The 16983-nt window shown below is 44.7% G+C and overlaps 1 protein-coding gene across 1 annotated transcript; it reads right to left on the bottom strand.

Moving 5' to 3' along the window:
* Positions 1–6263: 6263 nt before the first annotated feature.
* LOC132243402 (uncharacterized) lies at positions 6264–9482 on the bottom strand. The gene is made up of 2 exons (XM_059713064.1): positions 9003–9482; positions 6264–7650 (listed from the first exon to the last, which is right to left on the bottom strand). Exons 1-2 carry the CDS (start codon positions 9264–9266, stop codon positions 7285–7287), a joined length of 630 nt encoding a protein of 209 aa, XP_059569047.1. The 5' UTR covers positions 9267–9482; the 3' UTR covers positions 6264–7284.
* Between the last annotated feature and the right edge of the window lie 7501 nt (positions 9483–16983).

Genomic DNA, 16983 nt, shown 5'->3' with positions numbered 1-16983 from the left:
AGTAAGAAAAACATGGAACATTCATGGGAGCCCAGAATTGCATATGGGCAAATACATATATTAACCTATTTGTTCTCTGACCCTATCCAGGATGCATGTATTTCAAATATTAAACTACAAGATTTCTATAAAGGGCAGACGCCTTGTTTACGAGCATGTCTTCCTAAAAACATATTTCCTTTAAAATATGCTAGCAGTAGGATCTAAGTGGAGTGCACCAACAGTAACAACACTGCTGAAAAATATCAAAGGCTCAATCTTTCTCCCTTATGCAAGCTTTAAAGTCCATAGGTTTGTTGTAGAACCCAAGACAATGGCTGGAGTATTTCATAAGATGCTGTCCTTTTTTATGCCAACTCCATGACTGCTGTTCTCATCAATGTGTGTTTCTAGAGAAAGATAAAGGACTCAACAGTGACAAGGGAATAGAAAGATAAAAGGCTCAATAGTGACATGGGGAATCTGGAGATAGTCAAAGTGTTAGTTCTGGCTTCATTAGGTCATTGAGCTACTGTGACGAAGTGGGTTTCACTCAGGCTAGCCGTCACTGGCCTCCCACCTGCCTCTGGGCATGCCACCCACCTGTCTCGCCTGCCATACCTTGTTGGAAAATTAATGAGTTGTTAAATAAGGCAGGAGGCTGCCCATTTTCTTGCCCCAATGCCAGGGGGCACTATCTGTGGCTCCATTCCTCCCCTACACCGCACCCCAAGCCTTGCAGATGGTATCCAGAAGTTATCAGTCACACCAGCCCCCACCACTAGGCTCCAGAATCCTCCTGGCAGGACCCTCCTTTGACCCCTCCACTCAGGTGGCCTATGCTGCCTTCATTCAGGCTGCTGAACATCTTGTAGCTGGCTCCCCTCTCAGGTGTAGTCCCCACTCGTGACCTTCAGCCATACACAGGCCCTGGCCTCACCTCCAAAGCCAGGCAGGGTCCCAGGCCCACAACTCTGGGAGCCCCTCACGGTGGGCACCTGGCCCTTTTGACCTTCTTGGTCCTAGCCCCAGCATGGACCAGTCAAGGGGGCACTCTACCCCCGGCCTCACTAGCCCCACACTCTCTCTGGGTCCCCCTTCCTGGATGTGGGGAGATGGGGTGACTCACACCACAGCTGGTGCTCCAGGGTCTTACAGGGGACTCTCATTCCCCCCCCCCCAGAGCAGCAGGTCATGGTGCTACACTGAGATCCTCCTCGGGTTGGCTCAGGTGGCCATAGTCGTGCCTGGCCCCCTCTACCTCCAATGTCCTAACCCACCCGAAGGTGGGAGCTGGGGTTAAGGCACCCCAACCTGCCTTTCACCAGGATGGTAACTGGCCTGGCATTTGCTAGGGGCTCCCACACTACTGAGAGCCCCACCAAGCTACCCACTCTTGGCAGGGTGCAGTTTTAGGTCATGCCCAGGACCAGGAGCCCCCTGACCATCCCCTACAGCTCTGGGCCTTACCTCCAGTTGATACCAGCAGCCCTGCAGCCAGGCAATGTTGTTGCCTGCCCTTCCAGCAGCAAAATGCCCTGTTTATATGGACAGCCCTCGATACAAAATGGTTGCCCTCATCAGGCACCTGCCAGCTTCTGTCTTCAGGCCCTTAATGTTACAGGCACAAACAGTGCCCTGCCCCAGCTACCATTTTCTTTTTTTCTCCATTGGTCCACGCATCCCTAACTGGGACAGCAGTAGAGACACTCCATGTGTTTTGGAGCAGCATGAGACCAGATACAGACTTGTTTACCTCCAGGACTGTTTCTAGTAAAAAATCTTTTGAATAAATCAACTGTCTTCAAAAAGGAGCCAGATTCTCGATTTGCACCCATGTAACTAAAAGCAGAATCGAGTGCAGGTTGGGCACTTCTTTAATATGTTGCAGAAGGGGATTTCATTAGCCTGGCCACAACTTGAATCTCTTGCTCTTTTAATGATCTTCTCCCTCTGATTCTTACTGAGGCCTGAGTTCAGTACAATACTCCATGGTTTCATAGTTTCATAATCATTAGAGACTGGAAGGGACCTTACAGATCATCGGGTCCAGCCTCCATCGGGTCCTGCACGTGAGCAGGAAGACTGCTAGGATCAAATGATCCCAGCGAGATAGGCATCAAGGCATTTTTTGAAGATCACCTTCAATCCATGCTTGTTCTGTAAACGCATACAGAATTGAGGCCTAGAAACTGGCAAGGATAGGAAAAATCATAGACACCATAGAGAAGTAGGGCTGGAAGGGCCCTCCAGAGGTCATTGAGTCCAACCCCCTGCCTGAAGCAGGACCATCCCTATCCAAACTGTCCTATACAAATCCATAATTTAACCTCTTAGTAAAATGACCATCAATCCTGACACAACATAGGATATAACACCCAAACCTTCCACAGGAAAAGCCACGGCAGCCAACATCCTGCTTCTGTAAAAGTCGTTAATATACACTCGAGAGATCCCAGGTAGAAGTCCAGTCGCCCAGCTATAAAAGAAGGCAAACCCCCCCACAGCCCATACCAATCTGATCATGGGGTAAAATCCCTTCCTGACCCCAATATGTCATTGGTCTGACCCTGAATGGAAGGGAAAGACTTTGTAGCCAAGAACCTCAAGCTTTGGTCCCAGCATGAACATTTGCACACCCCAGTCAAAATCTCCAGCCTTGGCTGCAGCCAACACCCAGTGTCTCTGACAAAGGTTTAAAAAATTAAAAACAACCCCCGCACCTCCCCCTCCCCCTACTCCCCCAATAAAACTGACATGTAGCAGAAAAGGGGGGTGGGCAAGATGAAGAACAGAAATATCAAATAAGAATAGCAGCAGACTGTTGTTTTTTAAATCCTCGTACCTGTAGGTTTGTTCAGACCATGTGTACATGCCAGCACGCATAAATATGGACAGCATATTCAAATGACCTAATCCCCTTTAAACCAAACCAACCATTGGAATGGACTTGATGCTAGTGCTTCAATCTGACCACTTACTGTACCACTTTAAGTTATATTTTAACATTCACCATAAGTACAGTTTTGAATGAAAGCCAAGACATTTCATATTAATGAATCGTTTCCATTTCTCCCTATTACTCTTTTGAAAAGAAACCTGTTTAAGCCTCTTTGTTTAATGCTGAGTTCTGTTCCTGTATGATAAGTACTATTTGCCAAAAGCTTAGTTTCTAACAGAGTTCAAAGTAAAGTTATTAAGTCACATACGTAGACGGAATCAGGATTTCAGGGAGGAGAGTGAGCTCAGCTAATCGTGGTCCTTGGATAGTGTGCATCACCATTGCAGTTAAATGGATCTATTTAGGTAGCTAATCTACTTTCTTTCATAGACCGAGTTCAGTGGAGTTCCATTTAATATAAAATGAACTTTTCAACATGATCATTTTCATCTTCAGGGTCCGAGTTCACTCAAGCCCCTGGGAAGCAGTCTATTGACTACAGTCAGTCTCATAAGGCCTGAATACTGTTCTCAAGAAAATCTTTCCAAATCCCATTCATAAACAATGCTCATTAGGGGACCAATTCAATGCTCAGTGAAGTCAATAGCAACCTTTGCACTGATTTCAATGTGCATTGGATCAGTAGTTACCTTTCCTGCAGGGATAGCATTAGCAAAAACTGTGACAATGCCCTTTTATTTTTTCCCATCCAAATGAAGCCTAATACCCAGCTTTTGAGAAAAAGGAAGTTGCACTACAGTAAATCCCCACAGACACAGCTATGTTCATCATCGGTTTCGTTATGAAAAAGGCACATTTTGTTGAGGCTTGTTTGCCTTGTTTTACGAATTAACTTTGTGGATTCCTGAGATTAAAGGCTTAAATAAGATCAATGAAAACTACATGGTATGCATCAAAGTAATTGCAGATTGTTTTGCAAACTCTAAAGGACCAGAATATCGAAATACTGAGGGCTTAGAGCAATAATTATGGATTTTTCAAGTAGAAAGATAAAAGAAAGTACACTATCACTGCACTAGGCTGAAATGAAATGTTTATCATTCCCAGTTGAATAAGACTTTTCCTTGGATAAGTAGCTCCATGATGTCCTCACTAATGTAGCAATCTGATTCGTGGAGCAGTTTGAAAAAAGGCATTTGCTTTCTCTGTACAGGATGTTAGCTATGTGGAAAAGTAATATAGTAATATATGCCTCGGAGAGTGTAACGTGAAAACTTCTAACTCTTCCATCCATCCTCTCCTTATTACCTCTGAGCAAAGATGTATGGAAAACGTATTAAAGTCACGGGTTTAGTTAGGCTCCAATGTCCATATGGCAAGATGTGATACACTATTTTGTGGTTTTTGCTTAAAATTAGATTTTTCTGATCCGGAAAGGAAAAGCCTGTAATATACTAATCTTCCAAATCCTTGATTACTGCTGTACATTGTTCCCATAAATCATGCAGAGCAGCCAATGTGGAGTAGCTAATTTTGGACCTATCTAGTAGAATGGGAGACAGACTTGTTGAGCTGATATTACATAACCTAGCTTCGTTTAATCTGCTGAATTTATTGAAGTGCAAAAATTAACCTTAATATTTTTAGAACAAATCTGAAGTGTTATGCCTGATTTGTGAGCCAGAGCTCTGTCCATGCTAGGCTCATTTCACTGGTATTAGGCAATCGCCTGGGATTTTCCACAGAACTCTCTCCCAGTACCCAGCACATCCGCCTCATTTATGAAAGAAATAGGGGCTGGGGCCTCACTCGGTTGAACTATCAAGCAAAAGCACATCATTCTCCTGGTTTATCAGCATGCAAAAAAGTAACCCAAAATCAAAGAAGCTAGCTGAACAGTGCTAGTGCTGATAGAGGAGCAAATACCTATTGCTAAACAAATAGTTTACACAACCAAAACAGAAATGATGAAAATATAATTCAACAACCTATAGGGCAACTCAGTGAGCAATTCTAGTGAAGAGATGGTAACATGTGCTACAGGTATTCCTCATACAGCAGAATTGAATCCATGGAGGACTGAAGGTCTTTCATTAGACCAATTCAAATAGTTGGAGAAATTCTTAGCAAGCTTGCGGGTGCAAACATGCTTCCTCAGCCTGACGAAGGGTGTTTGTGTCCAAAAGCTTGCCAAGAAGAATTTTTCCAGCTATTGAAGTAGGTCTAATAAAAAATACCGGACTTACCCAAAGCACCTTGTCTGCCTAAGTCCTTAGACCAACACGGCTACAGCCTACACCCCTGAGGACTGAATTCACTTTTTCTGCGCTAAATCCTCAGCTTCTCATTTAAAGGCAGCTGTTTGCTGCCTGTCTAAGCAACTCAGACCAGTTTCATCAGGGGTCAAAGATCCACACATGGCTGTGTGTCTAGCATAGAACTGTAATTTAACCTTCGTGCTCTCAAATTCTCCTAGTAACAAGAAGGAACAATACCAAAGCCCAACTTCAGCCACTTATTTCTAACTAAAAAACCCCTGGCTCTATTGCAGGCAGGATGTTCTTAACAAATCATCAAGTAACATAGGAGATTCCACACTCCCTTCATGCTCCCCAGGACTGTAGGAAAGACCCCAATAGCTCCAAATAAACCTTAGAAGGGAAGATGTTTTTCCCCTTGATCACTAGAGAGAAATAAGCTAATTTGGTTCATTTAACTCCAGACCTTAAGAGAGTCATCTGAGGCTATCAAGACTAATGCATGATCATGAAAGGAGTAAAAGCTGAAAAGATGCTTAAATTGGCAAAACAAGTGTAGTTCTTTCTAAAAAAAAAGGGGGGGGAGCTGTCCCTGGCATAGCAGCAATGGGGAAAGGATATGGTTCATCAGATGTGGGTAGCATCTCAAAGTTATAAACACAGATATCTCTAAGACATCCATAAATCTGGAGGAGATAGAAATGGTTCAGGTGAAGATAATAGAGGCTGCGGGCAACTGGATCTCCTTTGATTTAGACTGGCTGAGAATCTGGCCTGGTGAAACGTTTCTCCATTTGCTTTGCAGTTGTGGAGTGTTGCAACGTAGTCCTCCCTGCAAAGCAAATGGAGAAACGTTTCACCAGGCCAGATTCTCAGCCAGTCTAAATCAAAGGAGATCCAGTTGCCCCCAGCCTCTATCATCTTCACCTGAACCATTTCTCTCTCTTCCAGATTCATGGATGTCTTAGAGATATCCGTGCTTATATACATTAAGGTAATCAGGAGCAATTCAGTCACACACTAAACAAGTAAACACAGATGCAGGAACAGACTGAAATGGGCTCCGAAACTTTCATTCACAAAGATTAGCATGTCAAGAGCTTACTTTTGACACTTGGCTTTTACAAAAGAGAACAAAGCATAACAGAGGCTGCTTGTACAAGAAAGGCTTGTAGCTGTAGAGAGAAGAAGTCTATTCTCCAGCCATTTCTACCAATGTTGCTACTGAAATGTTGAAGGGTTCACATTATTCTTTCTTTTTCACTGCTCGAATAGTTCCATGGTTCTTCCTTTTCCCCTGACCACTGCTCATGCCACACCTCAAACGGACTGGCTGAGTGTTGACCACATCATCCTGTCTGAAAAGCAAGTTCTGTCTGCAACATGCTGGATATCGACTGTGTTTAAAAAGAAGAAAGCTCATATTGATAAAAGTCTGTCTTTTATAGGTTATAGGAAACAGCTAAAGCCCCGGTCACAATGCAAGGGGAGGAGATGAAATAATATTTTCCATGTATACTACTATGCAATTACAAAAAACCCAAGTGGCCATTTGGGTGGATTTAACTTAATTCTTTCATAAATGCTTGTTCTTCTGCACCCACTGGCAGGTTCTACTGTCTTCCGCCTCCCTTGGTGCTGAGTTCTTCCTTCCCCCTTATTCATACCTTCGCAAATCTGGTTTTCAGGAACTGAATCCTTAAACAAGGCTGAGAACTCCGTCTTCACTAGTAAGACTGGAAATAATGCTCTGGCTGACTGGTTGACAGCTTGTAAATTCAAAGCATGCCCAAATCCTGACCTCTCAGCAGTCTGAGGTTCTGAGTTGTTCTGTTCTTTGGGATTCACATCAGAGGAAGCATAGCTTTGATCTTCCTCCTCTTCCTTCTCTATGTCCTAGCTCTACATCAAGTTCCACTGGTCCCTCAACATTCAGGCATACAATTTATCTCTGCCTCTTTGGCAGATCTTTAAAGTGAGTAGCTTCTTGTCCAGTGCTCAGTATTAGCATTGATTTTGCGTAAGTCTTGTTTTTTGCTGAGCCAGTAATCATCATTATAGGATTTTAAAGTGCCTTCCTTGAACTGCTGCCCTCAACACGTTCCCTTTCTCCTGTAGACAATGGTAGACAATTAGCAGTCGTTCTCAGCTCAGTGCACAGCGCATCCGGAAATCCCAACTGGTTCTTCTTCCTGTTGATTGAGCGCTAACATCTTCCAGAGCTTCTCTTGCAGTAGAGGATCCATCCCAGGGCGATGGGCTGATAAGTTGCTCCTCCTCTGATCTGTAATATGGGAAGTATCCAGTGGAAGAAAAAGGTGGATTCAGAATTGACAATCCATTGAGGAACGTGATCTCAGATGCACAGTTTTCAGAGATGCCATCAGTTACTAGAGGAGGGTCAAAGGTCTCGACACTGGCCACGGAAGGGATGGTTGTCGTCACGGAAGGGATGGTTGCCATCATGGAAGGGATGGTTGCCGTCTTTGTCTCACAACTTTGCAGGAGGCTCTGAAAGAAAAGTACATATGACCAAGTTCTAGGGTTTGAAACTATGTAAAATGAATGGGAACTTTCAGATGAAATGATCCCCAGCATTGTGTCCAGTTCTGGGCACCACACTTTAACAAGGACATGGACAAGCTTGAGAGAGTCCGAAGAAGAGCTACCTGTATGATCCGAGTCTTAAAAGGCAAGCCATATGAGGAAAGGCGGAGGGAGCTGGGACTCTTCAGCCTGAGGACAAGAAGGCTGAGAGGGGACCTGGTAGTGGGCTACTGCTACACTAGAGGAGTACATCAAGCACTCGGTGAGCAAGTGTTCACCAGGGCATCTGAAGGGAAAACCAGGAGTAATGGCCACAAACTGGAAGATTGATTCAGGCTCAACATTAGGAAAAACTTAACAGTCAGGGTGTCCATACTGTGGAATAAGCTCCCTCCAGAGGTGGTGCAATTGCCTACCCTGGAAATCTTCAAGAGGAGACTGCACAGTCACCTTGCTGGGTCACCTGAACCTAGCTGTCTTCCCTGCCTGGTGCAGGGGGCTGGACCTGATGATCCTCCGAGGTCCTTTCTGGCCTTACCATCTATAAGTCTATGAATTGTGCTTCCTTATGCTAGCCAAATATCTATTATCTGTAAATTAGAACCCCCAAGGGACTCAGGAAAGTGTAACTCAATGTTGCTCCCAAGCCCAACCAACTGCAGGTACCTCCCATGACACGTAGGAAAAACCTTCACATCACACTTCACAGCCATGCCACGGGATGCTTGCTGACCACTGGTTCCCACTCCCAAAGACTGTTGGAGGAACAGCACAGGAGCAAAGGTTTACAAAGTCATTACAGAGCTCTCACGCTCTGCATCTTCCCTTTCTGGCTGGCTGTGGTCCCCTCGCACACTGGCACAGAACAGCATCCAAAGCCTTGAGGAAAAGGGGAAAGTAAGGCCTGTCAAGTTCTCTTCCTCCTTCTGTAGACCCAGGCAGTATTTGTATGGGGCGTGTGTGCACATGCGTGCACGTGTGTGGCAGTGTTCTGGTCTTGACTTTTCTCAGCCATGACTCTGGGCATAAGTTTTGGGACCAGGTACAACAGTATGACTCCAAGTCGATCACAATGCTAATGATAGATTCACCAGAGGGAGTGCCTTTTGCAACAAAAGTGGCCTTATGTAAGTAAGAAAATCACTGCAACCTGTCAAGAGGTAGCGAAATGGCAATATTCCCTTTAACACCTAAAGTCATTGTGCCTGCCTGAAGAGCAATGACGCAAGGAGACTCCTGGTAGCTCTGTACCCCCATGCTGCAGCAATGACTTAATGGTCTGATCTGACGCTACCAAAATTTCCCTTTTGACTTACCCTATCAGTGCATCTAAAGATAACTGCACAACCTTCTCCTTGTTTCCCCTGGCTTTCTGTGTGGTTTTCTTTCTCTTCTGCAGTAACATTGAAAACATCACTTAGAACCGGGTTGCAAAAGTGTTCCTCATATGTTCTGTAATACGGAAAATATCCCATGGAGTTAACCAAGTCATTTAAGGTCTCATCTTGTATAATGTTAACTTTGTATCCACCGAAGCCATCTCTTTTTTCTAAATCTGCTCCTTCTTTTGATGTATGCATAGCAAATGGGGTGATAAAGATCTCCTCACATGTTCTGTAATATGGTAAATATTCAAGAGATGAAACTAGGTCACTTAAGTCTGACAGATCATCGAAATCAGGAAGCTTAAGATTAAAGTCCTTGGCACGATCTTCAGTTAACCATGGAAGGGATTTGGAGGCCCGTGGACAGGAAAATGGCTGTATGCTTTCATACTCTGCCTCCAGACTTTGATGGACAGTCTGAAAGAAATTGTTACTTGATCATTTAAGAGACAGGTTTGTAACAGAAGATGACTCTTATTTGTATAACTTATTACCTATAGCCATCACCTATAATTCTCTGTCTATGGCCTAATTTATCATCTCATATATATGGATAATGAGTTAGGCAAATACTGAAATGCCGGTGACAATTTTCAGTCTTAATTGTCCTGAGCTCTCCTAGCTAATGTGCCACAGCCAGCCCAAGATTTTCAAGGAGTAGTCAATATTTTTCAGTGAAAAACTAAGATTTCAACAAAACAACATGGGAAACATTTCTGCTGTCATCAGAAAATTGTGTTGAAAAACTGATCAACTTAATTTTTTTTTCTAGAAATCCTTCAGCTTTTGAGAGAAATATTTTAGCCTTTGATATTTCAATAAAAAGTTGAAAATGTTATTGAAATAAAAACATGCTTTGCTCAGGCATGCAGGGATGAAGTCAAGGAGGCCAAAGTGCAATTAGAGTTGCAGCTAGCAAGGGACATGAAGGGTAACAAGGGTTTCTACATGTATGTTGGTAGCAAGAGGAGTATCAGGGGAAGTGTGGGTCCCTTACTAAATGGAGAAGGCAACCTAGTGACAGAGGATGCAGAAAAGGCTGAAGTACTCAATGCCTTTTTCATCTCAGCCTTCACAGGCAAGGTCAGCTCCCAGACTACTACACAGGGCAGCACAGTTTGGGGAGGAGGTGAGCAGCCAACAGTGGTGAAAGAACAGGTTAGGGATTACTTAGAAAAGCTGGATGTGTACAAGTCCATGAGGCTGGATGGGATGCACCTGAGAGTGCTAAGGGAGTTGGCTGATGTGAGTGCAGAGCCACTGGCCATCGTCTTTGAAAACTCATGGTGATCAGGACAGGTTCCGGATGATCAGAAATGGGCAGACATAGTGCCCATATATAAGAAAGGGAAGGAGGAGGATCCAGGGAACTCCAGACCAGTCAGCCTCATCTCAGTCCCTGGAAAAATCATGGAGCAGACCCTTAAGGAATACATTTCTGAGCACTTGGAGAAGAAGAAGGTGAGGAGGAACAGTCAGCATGGATTCACCAGGGGCAAGTCATGCCTGACCAACCTGATTGCCTTCTATGATGAGGTGACTGAGTCTGTGGATGTGGGGAGACCAGGGGATGTGGTGTACTTTGATTTTAGCAGGGCTTTTGATATGGTCTCCTACAACATTCTCACAGGCAAGCTGAGGAAGTATGGGCTGGATAAATGGACTGTAAGGTGGATAGAAAACTGGCTGGAGCATCGGGCTCAGAGAGTAGTAATCAATGGCTCAATGTCTAGTTGGCCTCCAATATCAGGTGGAGTGTCCCAGGGGTCAGTCCTGGGGCCAGTTTTGTTCAATGTCTTCATCAGTGACCTGGAAGATGGCATAGAGTGTGCACCCTTAGCAAGTCTGCAGATGACATCAAGCTGGGGGAAGTAGTAGATACACTGGAGAGTAGGATTAGGATTCAGAGGGACCTAGGCAAATTGTAGGATTGGGCCAAAAGAAATCTCATAAGGTTCAAGAAGGACAAGTGCAAAGTCCTACACTTAGGACAGAACAATCCCATGAACTACTACAGCCTGGGGACTGACTGGCTGGGCAGCAGCTCTGCAGAAAAGGACCTGGGGGTTACAGTGGAGCTGAATATGAGCCAGAAGTGTGCCCTTATTGCCAAGAAGGCTAATGACATGCTGGGCTGTGTTGGTAGGTGTATTGTCAGCAGGTCAAGGGAAGTGAATTTCCCCCTCTATTCAGCACTGGTGAGGCCACATCTGGAGTACTGTGTTCAGTTTTGGGCCTCCCACTGCAGAAAGGATGTGGCCAAATTAGAGAGAGTACAGCAGAGGACAAAAAAAATGGTTCAGGAGCTGGGGCACATGACTTCTGAGGACAGTTTAAGGGAACTGGGCATATTTAGTCTAGAGAAGAGGAGACTGAGGGGGATTTAATAGCAGCCTTCAACTACCTGAAGCAGGGTTGCAAAGAGGTTGGAGCTGGACTGTTCTCAGTGGTGGCAGATGACAGAACAAGGAGCAATGAGCTCAAGTTGCAGCAAGGGAAGTTTAGGTTAGATATTAGGAATAATTTTCTCACTAGGAGGGTAGTAAATCCTGTGATTCCTGTGAAAATACTGGAACAGATTATCCAGAGAGGTGGTGGAAGCTCCATTCTTGGAGGTTTCCAACACCCAACTAGACAAAGCTTTGGCTAGATGATCTAGTTGGGGATGGTCCTGCTTTGAGCCACGAGTTGGACTAAATGACCTCCTGAGGTCCCTTCCAGACCTAATTTTCTATGATTCTCTGACCTGTCCTTACTGCCAAGCTGCGCAACCTTGAGTTTTTTTTATGACATTATTATTTTTCTGCAATGTACTTAGTACAGATCACAAATAGTGACCGTTCAGGATGCAGGTGGAGAAAGATAATATGGGAAAATCAAAAAGAGGTGCGGACTTTGCATGATGAATTTTCAAAAGAATTTGATGGGGGATCCTAGGCCTCCTGGAATAAACTGGTCTTGAAAAGGGATTGGAACGAGGATAAGTTTGGAACTGGTTCACTGTGATTGAAAAGTCATTCCAAACATAGGGCAAGCATTAAAACCAATACATAAAGATTCATAGATTGTCAGGGGCTGGAAGGGACCTTGCAAGATCATCGGGTCCAGCCCCCCTGCACCAGGCAGGAAAGACAACTGGGGTCAGGTGACCCCAGCGAGGTGACCATCCAGTCTCCTGTATGATGACTGGCGAAGGCAGGAAAAATGGCCAAAGAGGACATGGTTGAGAGAGAAAAATTAAAAGAAAAAACTGAAAGCAGAGTTCCCTAGGACTCCTAAGGTTAAACTTGAGACAAAGTGAGATAAAAGCATACTGTGGATCTGCTTCTTGAGAGAAGAGAGTTATGCAGAGACTGAAGGTCAGTCACACTTTTAAGATATAGATATAACAGGATACACAGTACCTCTTGTGTTCTTGATTGCTCCCTTCTCTTCTCTATTTTACCCTGCAGTGGCATCCAATTTGTCTCTTGTCCATAATTACAAACAGGATGTTTTTTTCACTATCTTAAGCTATGTTTCATGCCTGGTTTTATTTTCACACTGACCTAATTTCCCTTCCAATTCCTCCTCTTTGACTTCCTGCAGCTGAGGAATGGAAAGAAGATGATCAGGGAGGTTGCACAGAGGGCAGAAAGATTCCTCTTAGACTATGGCTTTGGGTGCCAAAGGCTTGATCTTTAGAAATGCCTTGTGTGCTGGGCAATGCAAACAACCAAGCAGTTCATCAGAGTGCACATTTATCGTGGTGGCAGGTAGCTATACTTTAAAAGGACAACCCAGTGCTATACTGAGATTGGGGCTGAATCTGAAAAAAAACAGGCCATTCTGGCTTTGAATCTCATGTGGAACCCACACTATAGAGATGTGTTGGGTTCGGGGTTTTGAAGTAGCGTGGATTTAACATTTAAATCTCAACCCTGCTCTAGTTTTCCTCTAAAAACTGTTAATCAGGTCATCACTACCAGAAGGCACCATGGAAGTGCACTTTCATTTTACCATTGACTGTATTTCTATTTTTTTTTATTATAGACACACAGGAATATCTCCCCATTAAAAACACTGCGAAGAGCATCAATATACCTACAGTCTTCATAGAAGTAGCCAGTGTTTTTTTCCCCCTTAGTTGCGTTTGGTCTCCTATTGTTTCCTTAATTCTCCATCCACATCAACTCATAATGGGCTCTCTTCAGTACTATTTTCTAGCAAAAGATCCTTCTCCAAGGCATTTTATAAGTGTCTTCAAGATGTCCTACATATACTTCAGATAAACTGGCACAAATTTACATAGCATTAGCTGTGTTCAGCAGGTTATCTCTTCAAAAAAGTTCCAGGACTGAAAAAAAGGGAATATGCCAAAGGTCAAAAGATATCTCTGAGTATCAAAAACCCTATTCTGATTTCTTCACTCAATCACCAATTCTTATTTTTTATAAATTCTCTACCAAAATTATGTCTGCAAAAGGAATATCTGTTAAGAGATCCTCACATGCTCTTTCTACACCCTGGCAAACACGCGCATCCTCTGGAACTGTTTGAAGGTTCTGAAATGACATCACAAAGACAGCGTTCTCTTCCCCCGACAAGCATTTAATTAAGAGCACGTCGTTTTTGTGTGCATCTGAATTAATCAGCAGGTGATCCTCAGTAGACGTTCATACCACATGCATGAGCTTTCCATATGCATCTGTATGACTAACTGAATAGGTACCTTTTGTAGCCTAACACATTAGTATTTCAAACCTTTATTCTGACGTACAGATCTGATTCAACTGCCACGTATGCTGATCTCAATCAGGATGAACGCCACCGTAGTCAACTGAATTACACTGGCATAAAACTCATGTGGGAAGTCAGGCCTACATATTAGAAGATACAGAAGTGAAACTGCTCCACTTTTTGCACCCAAATTTGTGAATCTTTTGTGCTCTTAAAGTGCATGGATTAGATACTACTAGAAACAAGGGAATAATTCTAAAAAATCTGCTTCTTTAGTTAATATCCATCCAAGAACTCCACCCTCCAATGTCTGCTGAAGAGTTTGTTTCCTGTTTTTCTGTCCACAAAATTCAGAATATTAGAAGGAATGAATGCAGTGAGTGCATCTACACGTGCAATTAATGAGAATAAACTCTGGTGCAGTTTATGCCGGAGTTTATTGCTCCTGGGCGCAGCTGCTTCATGTGCGCCTGGCACCATAGCAGGTTGAGTTGGGGCAGAGTAGCCCCAGCTGGTAGAGAGATTTTGGGGTCAGCCTGCCAGCCCAGCGATGCACTAGCCCAGGGATGCTCCACCCTGGCTCAACATGCTGCAGAGGGGCTGGCTGGGGCACGAGAGTGCCCAGTGTAGGGCTAGGTGGCAGGCAGTCCCTGCACTGAAGCACCTTTGTGCCCAGGCCAGCCCAGTCACTGTCCACACGTGTCAATGTGGTGGAGTAAGTTACTCTGCTGTAGGATAATACTTTTCCCAGACACTACTATTCTAGGGTGGAGTTAATTAGTCCATCATGTCCCAATAGCATTGCACATGCAGACGGGGACACTTTACAGCAGAGCTAATAAGTCAACTCCACAATAAAGTGCATGTGCAGATGCCCCAGGTATCTGTCAGGTTCTCAACGTTATTTTTATATGGGTTTTCAAAAGTGCCTAAGGAACTTCTGAAATTTCCACGTCCAATGCCAAGCAAAATCAAGCAAATAAAGAAAGGAATGATTTGCACAGAGCAACAAAAGATGACTGGGTATGTCTGTATTTAAGGAAGTCTGAATGTTTCATATTTGACTTGAATGTATTAATGAGTATCTCATCAGTAGGGACCTACCTAAACCACAGTTTCATGATTTTCATGGAAACCACGAAAGATGGTGAGCTCTGCGATCACTGCAAAAAATGGCATTGACCGTGATTTCCCAGGAAATCAACCGGAAAAAAAAACTTTATAAAAATACAGTGCTGGTTTCCTGGTCCTCACTGCTGCTGGAGGGGAAGGTGCTGGCTGTCAGGGTGGCACGAATGGCAGCTGTCAGTAAAAATGACAGCCCTCCCCACCCGCCCACCCCATCCCTCTTCCCCAGAGGGACTCTCCACCAGTCAGCGCTGAGGGCCAGGGCCACCACAAAATGACTGCAAAATTGGTTTTGCGGGCTGTTACCGAGCTGTAAAAATTGCTTTCTCTTGCCACAAGTTAGGTAGATCCCTATTCATCAGAAGTACAGCCCATATCCTGAAATCATATGTTTAAATGTATATTAAAAAATAACCCCAACTGTGCTAAGCAACACCAAGTCACTTGATTTATATCTAAGCTGTAAAACAATGTGTGGACCTTTCTTGCTTTTAATTGTGTAGGAATTCACATTGTTTCCACAGCAATAACCAAACAATCTTCTTGGCCAATATAATGCCTTTCCTTCAACAACAGCAATGGTCTTATTTTTTAGTGTTTTTCTGCCATATATCTTCAAAAGCTTAAAGGAGAACAGTCCCAACATTCCTAATGGGGGAACTGAGGAATCTCAATATATTTCTACAGTATTGCCCAGGCAAGAATGAGGGTGATAGGATCTTTCCTTCGTTAAACAGGGAATAAGCTTTGGGAAGAGTACTTCTCCCCACAGCCCATTTGTCACTCCATGATCTGCAATGAGTTGAACTTCAATTCACCCTCATCTCATCATGAAAAGGGACTGCTAGCCCTGGTAGTGCCCACTCCTTGCTGTAATAGATTATGGCTACTTACAGAGTGCTGGTTGTGCTGGGAGTGCTAAGGCTTCACATGCTCTTTCACCCTCCTTAAGTAGCAGCCATCAATTAGCTCTTAGTGGGTGCATCAACACAAGATGTATTACAATGCCTTAGCCTAGTTTACTGCACAGTACGGATGTGCATCTATATGTACATGCCCTTACTGTGCAGTAAAAATGACTAACCATGACAAAATTTGATACCTGCAAATGCAAGTATCAAATGTAGTGATTAGGTAAGGCGCAGTAACACACATGTAGATGTGACTTGGCATTAAATTTAGTGTTGGGAAGGGAGAGGGGAGGATGGGGGGCATGTGTTGTGAGGGCAACAAAGATTTTTTGATTGTATATGTGCCTGGCATGAGAGTGGTGCTGGGGGTGGGTACGGGGTAAGGGATCTGTGGGCAGCGGGAGTAAGGGGCAGGTGTCAGCAGGGAGGGCTGAGTACATGCCAGTGTCCTGGTGTCCCAGATGGTCAGAGCTGGTGAAGCAGGTCGGGGAAGGTGGACTGGGTCATGCGAAAATTATCCACCCACTACTCTCAGTCCTGCTGCACCAGGTGCTGCCCCCAGTGCTGGCTGGCATGGCAGGCCCAGGGGTGGTGTGGGGTAATGGCAGGCCCAGAGGTGGCCTCCTGGAGCCCCTTGTCAACCTGGCTGGTGGCAGTGGCTGTGCAGTGGCAGGGGCCCCTAGGAGGGCAAGCAGTGGGCAGGCAGGTGGTCACTGCATATGGTGGAAACAGGCAGGGCAAGATGGCTGTGGGCCAGATGACCAATGTCTGTGGTGGGCCCGCAGGGTGACCAAAGTGGCTAGCAGGATTGGGGGACTCTGTCCCTCACTGCCAAGGCCAGCAGCTGGGGCAAGAACAGAGCTTTCATGTGCTGTCACTATGTGTGTCACACTGCTTGTCTGAGCACTGGAACTGGCTGCCAAGACAGCACCGAGCAGGGCTGTGGTTTAAAGATGGCTGCCGGGTTTTGGCTTCAGACATGGCTGCCAAGTGCTGGCAGTCAGGCCAGAAGCTGAAGCTCCCCCTGGTGGCCACAGGGGTGCATGGCAGGGCCAGAGAGACCTAAATTTAGTGCCAGATGTCTCCACATGTAGACACCTGCTTAAAATTGCTCACTGTACATTAAGCTAATGTGCAGTAAATCTAGTCACAAC

The sequence above is a fragment of the Alligator mississippiensis genome, chromosome 9 (assembly GCF_030867095.1).
Source record: "Alligator mississippiensis isolate rAllMis1 chromosome 9, rAllMis1, whole genome shotgun sequence".
Taxonomy (NCBI): Eukaryota; Metazoa; Chordata; order Crocodylia; family Alligatoridae; genus Alligator; species Alligator mississippiensis.
This window is presented reverse-complemented; position numbering and strand designations above follow the sequence as displayed.